This window comes from Oncorhynchus masou, unplaced genomic scaffold, assembly GCF_036934945.1.
Source record: "Oncorhynchus masou masou isolate Uvic2021 unplaced genomic scaffold, UVic_Omas_1.1 unplaced_scaffold_4551, whole genome shotgun sequence".
Taxonomy (NCBI): domain Eukaryota; kingdom Metazoa; phylum Chordata; class Actinopteri; order Salmoniformes; family Salmonidae; genus Oncorhynchus; species Oncorhynchus masou.
In genome coordinates this window covers 17,053-26,898 of record NW_027010946.1, presented here as the reverse complement: position 1 = coordinate 26,898, position 9,846 = coordinate 17,053, and the positions used below count along the sequence as shown (strand labels likewise).

Sequence of the window (9,846 nt, the reverse complement as noted above, 5' to 3'; positions counted from 1 at the left end):
CCCCATGAGTGTCTTTCAGAGCCCACTGGTCTCATTTTTGTCTTTGTCAGTGACTCTTTTATTAATTACCAGTTTTGTTTTGGTTATATTTGAGGTTTTCTTGCTGGGGAACGTAACAGCATAAGTGAATACAGTAGATATTGTAATTAAGAATTTTATAAAGGTGTTATATTGTCTTGTATTTCAGGTCAAGAAGTGTTGGAGTGTGACTTACACCCATCAAGTATCTGTGCCTTGAAGGGTCAACAGTGGACATATCCTGCTCTTACACATATCCCAGTTACCATGAGATCAAACAAGCTTTCTGGTTTACTAAATGGTCTGGTCTGGAGGCTGAAGATCTGAGCTCAGTGCCAGGGTATGAGGGTCATATAGAGTACCTTGGGGATAAGGAGAGTGACTGTACCCTGAGAATCACAGACCTGAGATTGAGTGACTCTGCTGGGTTCAGGTTCAGATTCATAACATCTGGAGGAAAGTTTTCTGGCTCACCTGTCTCTCTGACTGTCACAGGTAATCTGTCACTCATCTCACATCTATGACACATATCTAGATAGCTGTAATGTGAGTGTTGTTTGTATGTATGCGAATGAGAATGTTGTGTTTTAATCTGTTTTATTGATTCTATGGAACCCAGGACTTCCTGGAAAACAGTGGAAATTATTACAGAGTTGACTGTCCTGTCTAAATATATCAAATTAATGACCGTAATTACCTTATTTAAGGGCAGTCATGCAGACACTGCAGTGTTATGTAACAGGGGAAAAAACAAATACGATATTTCACATAAGAGGACATATATAGGAGGAGAATAATGATGTGGTTCCTTTTACTCTAGATGTTGTGTTGGAGATGGATCCTACATCTGTGTCAGAGGGGGAGAGAGTCACACTGAGATGTAGAACCAACTGTACACTGGACCCCATCACAGCCTACAGTTGGTATAAGAATGGACAGTCTCTACCAAACAGCAACACCTCCTCTCCTGTCTATATCCTGTTCTCAGTCAGCAGTGAGGATACAGGCAGATACTCCTGTTCTGTAGAAGGACATGAGGATCTCCCCTCTGCTGAAGAGACTCTCATTGTCACATGTAAGTACATTGGGGATTTTAATGTCCAGTTTGATATACTGACAATGTTGATAGTTGAATTTAGAATAGATTGTTTTACACATAAATATATCTATCAATACATATTTTAGTGTGTAACATCCTGTCACTCCCTGACCATAGAGAGCCCTCGGTTCTCTATGGTGTTTAGGTCAGAGCGTGACTAGGGGGGAGTTCTAGTCATTTATTTTCTATGTGGCTGGTTTGTGCGGTTCCCAATTAGAGGCAGCTGGTCATCGTTGCCTCTAATTGGGGATCATATTTAGGAAGCCCTTTAACCCACCTGCTTTGTGGGATGTTGTTTTTGAGTGAGTTCATGTTGCACCTCAGTACTGTCGTCGTTGTTAGTTTCTTGGTTTATTTTAAGTTTCACTAAAAATAAAGATGTAGAACCAATCATGCTGCGCCTTGGTCCGTCTCTCCACACGATCGTGACTCATCCATTTCCCTGAATGTGCAGTACCACAATGTCATCATTATTTATTGTGATTCTGTTTCACATTTTCTTTTGCTCTGAATTAATAATTTATTATAATTTATAAATTATTTCAACTAAACACAAATGTTGCTATAAATAAATACAATGTATTTTACACTAGATGGCCCAAGGAACACCTCAGTGTCAGTCAGTCCCTCTGGTGAAATAGTGGAGGGCAGTTCAGTGACTCTGACCTGCAGCAGTGATGCCAACCCACCTGTGGACAAATACACCTGGTACAAGAAGAACGTAACCTCACCAAAAGCATCAGGACAGAGTTACAGCATCACTAACATCATCTCTGAGGACAGAGGAGAATATTACTGTGAGGCCCAGAATGGAAGAGGATCTATGAACTCTACAGCTCTGATGATCATTGTAGCAGGTAAAGTTACATCTTCAATACAAAATGATGTTCAATAAGAAATTATGTTTCAAGGTGATCTTCTTCTCGTTTGCCTTATTCCACTTTGGTTTATAACTATACATGGGCTTCTATATACAAGTATTGCATTAATGTCCTGTTTTGCTGTATGTTCGTTTTCACTTCATAATAACATGTTCTCATATCATCTATATTATCTTTTAGGGAAACAGACCTCAGTTCTAACTGCAGCTGTAGGAATCATAGTGGTTGTTCTGGGTGTCATACTGGCTTCATGTCTCTCTGGACTCATGTGGTTCAGGTGAGTGAAAATGCATATTTTAAAGATTATTTCACTTTATTATCTTCATTACTTCATTAATATATTCATTCACTCATTCATTTACAAAACAGGAAGAAGGTCTCCAAAACCACCTCTGACACAAGACACACAGCATGCAATGGACAGGTCTGTTGAAACAGATGTAGGATTGTCTTTATTGCTTTGTGGGACATTTCCACTCTTCATGCTGTCTGTCCCCAGGTCTATTTATGTTGTCTGTTCTCTCTCTCCATCAGGGAGACTCTAGTCCAGTGTATGACAACATCTCAGGCATGGCCTTCACCCCTACTGCAGCACAGACAGCGGCCACCGTCGACCAAGATGACATTCACTTCGCCAGCGTCCACTTCTCTCACTCCAAAAACCAGGAAATGCCTCTGTACTCCACCGTCCAACTGCTTCAACCCCAGAAAGAGGATGAGGATGTCCAGTACGCTGCTTTGAATTTCAACCTCCCCAGTGCTGCCACCTGGTGAGCATATTCTGCCATTACAACAATATAGAGTCTATACTACGTAGAACATGTGACCACACAGACAGCGTCAAGGCCATTCATATGCTGCTGCTTATTGGAGGAGAGGACAAGTATGTCATTAAAATAAGGACAGCAGTTGACCCCTAGTGACCCCTCATTGCTCCCTGATAACTCCCTCCATCACTATCTGAGGGTTGAAGGAGAAATCTTCATGTCAAGTGACATTTCATTGAACTCTATGGTGAACTCTAGGGGCATACTATGGTGTGACAGTGAACATTTTGAAAAGTTGCAGTTTTAATGTCTAAAAGGTTCCAGGGCCATTCTTCAGGCCAAATGGCATTTCCTGAAACTACAAACTCAACAATTTACATCTCAAGACAGTTACTATGATATGTCTATAATGAAGTAGGGATGTGATGTGATGATGGTTTTGACTAACTGCTCTGCTTGCATTCCAAATGGCACCCTATTCTCTATTTAGTTCACTACTGGTCTAAAGTAGTGCATGCAAAAAGGGAGTAGGGTGCCATTTGGGACTCACATTCAGTTTAATGTTTCTTTCTTCAGGTCCACGGTGGTACAAGCAGCTGAGGAGGATCCCTCTGTTCTCTACAGTACAGTCAACAAACCCAGAACCAAGAAGTCCTTAACACAATAAACCCAGAACCAAGAAGACCTGAAAATAACAAACCCAGAACCAAGAACTGAAAACAACAAACCCAGAACCAAGAAGAACTGAAAACAACAAACCCAGAACCAAGAACTGAAAAAAACAAACCCAGAACCAAGAAGAACTGAAAACAACAAACCCAGAACCAAGAACTGAAAACAACAAACCCAGAACCAAGAACTGAAAACAACAAACCCAGAACCAAGAAGAACTGAAAATAACACACCCAGAACCAAGAACTGAAAACAACAAACCCAGAACCAAGAAGACCTCACAAATCCAGAACCAAGAACTGAAAACAATAAAACCAGAACCAAGAACTGAAAACAACAAACCCAGAACCAAGAAGACCTGACAAACCCAGAACCAAGAACTGAAAACAACAAACCCAGAACCAAGAACTGAAAACAACAAACCCAGAACCAAGAAGACCTTGTATATCTGGACCCGTATATAATAACTAAGTGGTATAATTAAGCAATAAGGTCAGAGGGGGTGTGGTATATTGGCCTATATACTGTACCACAGCTAAGGACTGTTCTTAAGCACGACACAACGCAGAGTTCCTGGATACAGCCGTTAGCTGTGGTATATTGGCCTATATACTGTACCACGGCTAAGGACTGTTCTTAAGCACGACACAACGCAGAGTTTCTGGATACAGCCGTTAGCTGTGGTTATATTGGCCTATATACTGTACCACGGCTAAGGACTGTTCTTAAGCACGACACAACGCAGAGTTCCTGGATACAGCCGTTAGCTGTGGTATATTGGCCTATATACTGTACCACGGCTAATCACTGTTGTTCTGCACAATGCAGAGTGCCTTGATACAGCCCTTAGCCGTGGTATATTGACCATATACTACAAGCACGAGGGCCTTATTGCTATTATAAACTGGTTACCAACATAAATAGAAAGTAAACAAATTTGTTGGTGTCATACCAGTGTTCTATTTTCTGAAATACTGTATGTGAAATGAAATGCTTATTCAGCCAATCAGCATCCAGGACCTAAACTACCTGGTTTATAATAGTATCTAGTAATATACAGTGCATTCAGAAAGTATTCAGACCCCTTGACTTTTTCCACATTTTGTTATGTTACAGCCTTATTCTAAAATTGAATAAATAGTTTTTTCCCCTCATCAATCTACACACAATACCCCATAATGACAAAGCAAAAACAGGTATTTAGAAAGGTTTGCAAATTGATTAAAAATGTTCTTTACATTGTTGGTTTGTTCTGTATCAATTTTTTACATTTTCAAATGTTATTCAACCCCGAAGTAGACCTGACTCCACCCACTTCTTCCCCGAAGTAGACCTGACTCTGCCCACTTCTTCACCGAAGTAGACCTGACTCTGCCCACTTCTTCCACGAAGTAGACCTGACTCCGCCCACTTTTTCCCAGAAGTTGACCTTGTGAGCATCGTAGATTTGGATGTTTCGCTCTCTGATCGGATTGTCTGAATTCACTAGTTGAGTGTCAATCACAGAAAAAAACAACATTGATGAAAATACATTTTGAGAAAATGTGAATCCCTCGTCCGATTCCTTGACCCCTGGCAAAGACATAGAATGTGTATAGGGCAAAGATTTCAGCTTCGCCTGTTCCACTGATATGGATTCAGCTAACAAATATGGAAACTCCAATGTTCACACCAGTCTCATACTTTAAATCCATGACGGGAAGAGTGAACTTGCACACTTGGTAAAGGGTTGGGAATCGGGACCTCAGTCTCAGGCACCTTATTACCAGTTTGATATTTTGTTATTGATCCAAGTGGATGAGGACATGATTGGGACATATGAAGAGAGACTGGAGGCTGCAGTAATGTTGAGATGCCAGTAGGGGGAGCTCTAGTCTAGAACACTGGAACCTTCAGGAGCACTTTGATGGAGATGATGAGGAGTGATGGGTCACATCTTGTGAGGAAACACATTAAGAAACCATATAGAACAGTCAACACTTTGTTGTGGATCTGTATTTAAAGAAAAGACTATGTTGAAAATGGGCTGCATTTTACCCCATTAAAAAATGTAGGCCCACTCCTCAAATGAAGAAATGTAAATAGCTGTGCAGTCTTTATCAGTACATCCAGTACATCCCTTTCTGACATGCTGTTGATGCATGTGATTGTCTTAAATGCCTGACTAGGCTACTTTCACAATGTGTCAGTCACTAAAATCACACTTCTTGTTTCTATGCACAGCTACGACAGTAAATTGACTCACTGTACAAGACCTCCCCCCTTCACTCTGTAAGTACGGTTGACGAGATCATTAGATATATATATATGTACTGTATCATTTTACTTTTACTTACATTTTTGACACTTTGTGAATATGGAACCTGGACTGTTTTAATGGATCAGGTGGAGTTATTCACCAGCTATAGAGTGAGTTGTTGTTTATGTTTCTGAGACTGCAGGGTGGGAGATGCAACAATGTCCTTGAGAACAGCAGGAAGTGTGTTGGGGGTCTTTCTCTGGTCTGTAGCAGGTATGTGGTCTGTAGCAGGTATGGTCTCATTCATAATGTTTTAGTAATGTTATTCTGTGTGTTCAGTGACATCGTCTGTTAGGGGCTTCTTCTCTTCTGGAATAGTTGTCTTTCACACCTCACTGAGTAACACTTAGGTCATTTCTGTGGTTTCCATTCACAGTTACATGCAATTAAGCTAAACTGTTGACTTCCATTTAGTTCAGTTAAATGTCTTGGTTTGTGTTTGTCTGTATAACATAGGATTTCTTCCATCTGTGCATTAGAGTGAATACTAAGTGATAAAGGGATTTACAGTGATAGTTTTTTAGTCACTTTATTTGGATAGTCTGGATAGATGCTCTTCAGATGGTCATTCTATCAACACACTACCTGTTGATAAGTTACTGCTTTTATTTTTTACTGTGTCACAATAGTCTCTTTCTACTATTTTCCCTGTACCTTGACACAGCTCTCTCTCCAGAGTGTCCATCCTGACCCTAACTAGGACACACACACCACTGAAAATGAGGACCAGACACTCTGGCAGTAGGTATGTTATAACATATTCATATGTGTTTATTTTGTATATAATATTTGTGTTTGTGTGTGTGAGTGGGTGACACAGAGAGATGAACACAGAAAGTAGAAGTAAGAGAGAATGCTATAGAGCAGTGTGTAAAGTGCTCATACTGTGTTTCCTTTGTCACTGTCTCTCTGAGTGTGAAAATCCCCCACAGTGACACGTTCACATCTCTTCAGAGAGACGCTCAGCACTCCGTATATCAGACCATCCCGGAGAGAAAACCACCACAGAACCTGGACTGATAGAACCACCGCAGAACCTGGAGGGAAGAGAACCACCACTGAATCTGGAGGAAGGAGAACTACCACAGAACCTGGAGAGAAGAGAACCACCACAGAACCTGGAGAGAAGAGAACCACCACAGAACCTGGACTAAAGAGAACCACCACAGAACCTGCACTGAAGAGAACCACCACAGAACCTGGACTAAAGAGAACCACCACAGAACCTGCACTGAAGAGAACCACCACAGAACCTGGACTAAAGAGAACCACCACAGAACCTGGACAAAAGAGCTATGGCCCCAAACCAAAGCTAGTCCTTACACTCTATTCTCTTGCTAATATATTGTTATAATATAATGAAGGTTCACCCAAGTTACAAAATGACACATTGGTTTCCCTTCCCTTTTAGCAGTCTATGAACATGGTGACATCAGTCCCTACTTTGGTTTAGTTTCCCCTGACACTGTTTCCACCTGCTAACGTTTTAGCATTCGTGGCACAAATCCCATTCGTCATGTGACTGATAAGAGGCATTTCTTGCACATCATTTCGAAATCAATCAAAAGTTTAAAAAAAATGCGTTGTGAAGGTCAACAAAGTCACTTCTAGATGATTTGAACATGATGAGAGAAATCTTAATATCAGTCCCGTGGCTTGAATGGGATTTTTGTAAATGTGGGAGTATTCGACATAGCAGCTGACTTTATAGGCAAGTTGAGATCTACAAATCACCTTGCATGATGAATAACTACTCAATATTATTTATAAATTATTCAGTCAGTCACAATTTACCCATGATACATCAGTTTTGATGTTCTCGAACACTGTCTGAGTGACTGCTGAAGGAAACCCTCTCTGCATAAGCTTCTTGGTCCCTGACATAGAGTTGGATAGAAGGTACATCTTGACATCTTTGTTATGATGTCTTCTGTGACAGAATGAGCAGCACCATTGAGGGCTATTTCCATATTAAAGTAGTTAATATCTTCAACTTCCATAAGTTTAATAACAGTCGGTATACCAACTGAAATGGTGTATTCAATGGCTTTAGTCATGCTAAAATGGGCTTTGAAGCAAGTATGCCCTCTATTCAACTCTATTGTCCCTGACTGCTTCAATGTTGTGTCAACCAGACTTCAAACCTCACACTCAGTGTCTATTTATATAGACTTCCAGTAAGTTAACTTGCAACACATCTCCCCTTCACTCTGTAAGTATGCTTGATGATATCTTAAAATATGTTTATTTTATCATTTGTTTGTTTCCATGAACTTCTGTATCCTGTTATGTGCATGGCGATGCTATTGTAATGTATGTTTTGTTTTTCTGTTATTTACAGTATACTCTGTAGATGTATTTCTGTGTATTTAATCTGATACAGTATTGTACATGTGGTTACACATATAATACTTTAGCATGGTATTTTAAGGACTCTGAAAGCAATAGATTGTTGTGGAGACTTGTTTGAAAATGACCTAAAGTAAGACTGAAAGTAACAGTGATTAGGTGGATGCTTCATAAGAGCTTTAGGATTAGTATTAACATGAGACACAGTGATGGTGGGTTGTGTATAGGAGTAGTATTACCATGAGACACAGTGATGGAGGGTTGTGTTTAGGAGTAGTATTAACATGAGACACAGTGATGGTGGGTTGTGTTTAGGAGTAGTATTAACATGAGACACAGTGATGGTGGGTTGTGTTTAGGAGTAGTATAAACCTAAGACACAGTGATGGTGGGTTGTGTTTAGGAGTAGTATTAACATGAGACACAGTGATGGTGGGTTGTGTTTAGGAGTAGTATTAACATGAGACACAGTGATGGTGGGTTGTGTTTAGGAGTAGTATTAACATGAGACACAGTGATGGTGGGTTGTGTTTAGGAGTAGTATTAACATGAGACACAGTGATGGTGGGTTGTGTTTAGGAGTAGTATTAACATGAGACACAGTGATGGTGGGTTGTGTTTAGGAGTAGTATTAACATGAGACACAGTGATGGTGGGTTGTGTTTAGGAGTAGTATTAACATGAGACACAGTGATGGTGGGTTGTGTTTAGGAGTAGTATTAACATGAGACACAGTGATGGTGGGTTGTGTTTAGGAGTAGTATTAACATGAGACACAGTGATGGTGGGTTGTGTTTAGGAGTAGTATTAACATGAGACACAGTGATGGTGGGTTGTGTTTAGGAGTAGTATTAACATGAGACACAGTGATAGTGGTTGTGTTTAGGAGTAGTATTAACATGAGACACAGTGATGTTGGGTTGTGTTTAGGAGTAGTATAAACATGATACAGTGACGGTGGGTTGTGGTTTTGTTGGTTTAAATGCACACACTCAGTATCACTTCCCTGTTCTCCTTTCCTGTCTGTCCTCTGACAGACCTCCCGAGTCATATCAGAAATCTGTATATACACATTAGACTTTACAGAACATGTCCCTCTGTAGCTCAGTTGGTAGAACATGGCACCTGCAACGTTATGGGTTTGGTTCCCAGGACCACCCATTGGTGCTCTAGTCTAGATCACTGAACCTTCAGTACCACTTTGATTCAGCCGATGAGGAGTGATGGTCATGGGTGTTTAAATGGAATGGGTTCTAATTGAATAACATCATGGAACTTTGACCTGTATATACAGAACTCAGAAGGGCAAGGTAGGTCATTAAAATGTTAACGTTATAAATAGTTTAGTCAACACATTGTTTACATGGTTCTGTATGTAGTATAAAAGACCACAGTGAAAATTGACACATTTGTTTAATAAAATAAATATATGCCCAGACATGTCTTTTCCACAATTTCTGTTCTATTACAGTAACAGCCCTTTTCTGGCGTGTTGGTCTGGTTGTCGTGGATGTTAATGTCTTTAATAAACAGGAAGGACAGTTCTGCATCCACTACTTGTGTTCTGACTGCTTTTATGTTTCAACACTTCAGGTTTTCACTCACTACCAGACAGTTGACTCACTGTACAAGACCTCTCCTCTTCACTTTAGTCTGTAAGTACACTTGACAATATCTTGAAATATGTTTTTGGGTTATTTGTTTTTATTCATAAGTCAAATACTTGAGGGTAATGTATCATTTGTGTGTGTGTGTGTGTGT

At 40.2% G+C, this 9,846-nt stretch overlaps 1 protein-coding gene and 1 long non-coding RNA gene across 5 annotated transcripts; both read left to right on the top strand.

The window, feature by feature from the left end:
- The first annotated feature begins 290 nt into the window (after positions 1 to 290).
- LOC135535167 (B-cell receptor CD22-like) lies at positions 291 to 4,549 on the top strand. The gene is made up of 7 exons (XM_064961878.1): positions 291 to 513; positions 839 to 1,093; positions 1,711 to 1,974; positions 2,179 to 2,275; positions 2,368 to 2,422; positions 2,533 to 2,768; positions 3,342 to 4,549. The coding sequence occupies exons 2-7, from the start codon at positions 853 to 855 to the stop codon at positions 3,430 to 3,432; spliced, it is 984 nt and encodes a 327-aa protein (XP_064817950.1). The 5' UTR covers positions 291 to 513; positions 839 to 852; the 3' UTR covers positions 3,433 to 4,549.
- A 1,104-nt stretch (positions 4,550 to 5,653) lies between these two features.
- LOC135535166 (uncharacterized) lies at positions 5,654 to 9,626 on the top strand. 4 transcript variants are annotated; one of them, XR_010454824.1, is made up of 4 exons: positions 5,654 to 5,708; positions 5,872 to 5,949; positions 6,401 to 6,481; positions 6,691 to 9,626. It is a non-coding gene; the product is annotated as an uncharacterized LOC135535166 (long non-coding RNA). The 4 variants fall into 4 exon arrangements; XR_010454823.1 differs by having other exon boundaries at positions 6,669 to 9,626; XR_010454822.1 differs by having other exon boundaries at positions 6,651 to 9,626.
- The last annotated feature ends 220 nt before the right edge of the window (positions 9,627 to 9,846 follow it).

Coding starts and splice junctions, on each gene's coding strand:
- LOC135535167 (XM_064961878.1), top strand. CDS start 853: ATGGATCCTACATCTGTGTCAGAGGGGGAGAGAGTCACACTGAGATGT. Junction 1,094..1,710: donor AGAGACTCTCATTGTCACAT/GTAAGTACATTG, acceptor ATTTTACACTAG/ATGGCCCAAGGAACACCTCA. Junction 2,276..2,367: donor TCTGGACTCATGTGGTTCAG/GTGAGTGAAAAT, acceptor TTTACAAAACAG/GAAGAAGGTCTCCAAAACCA.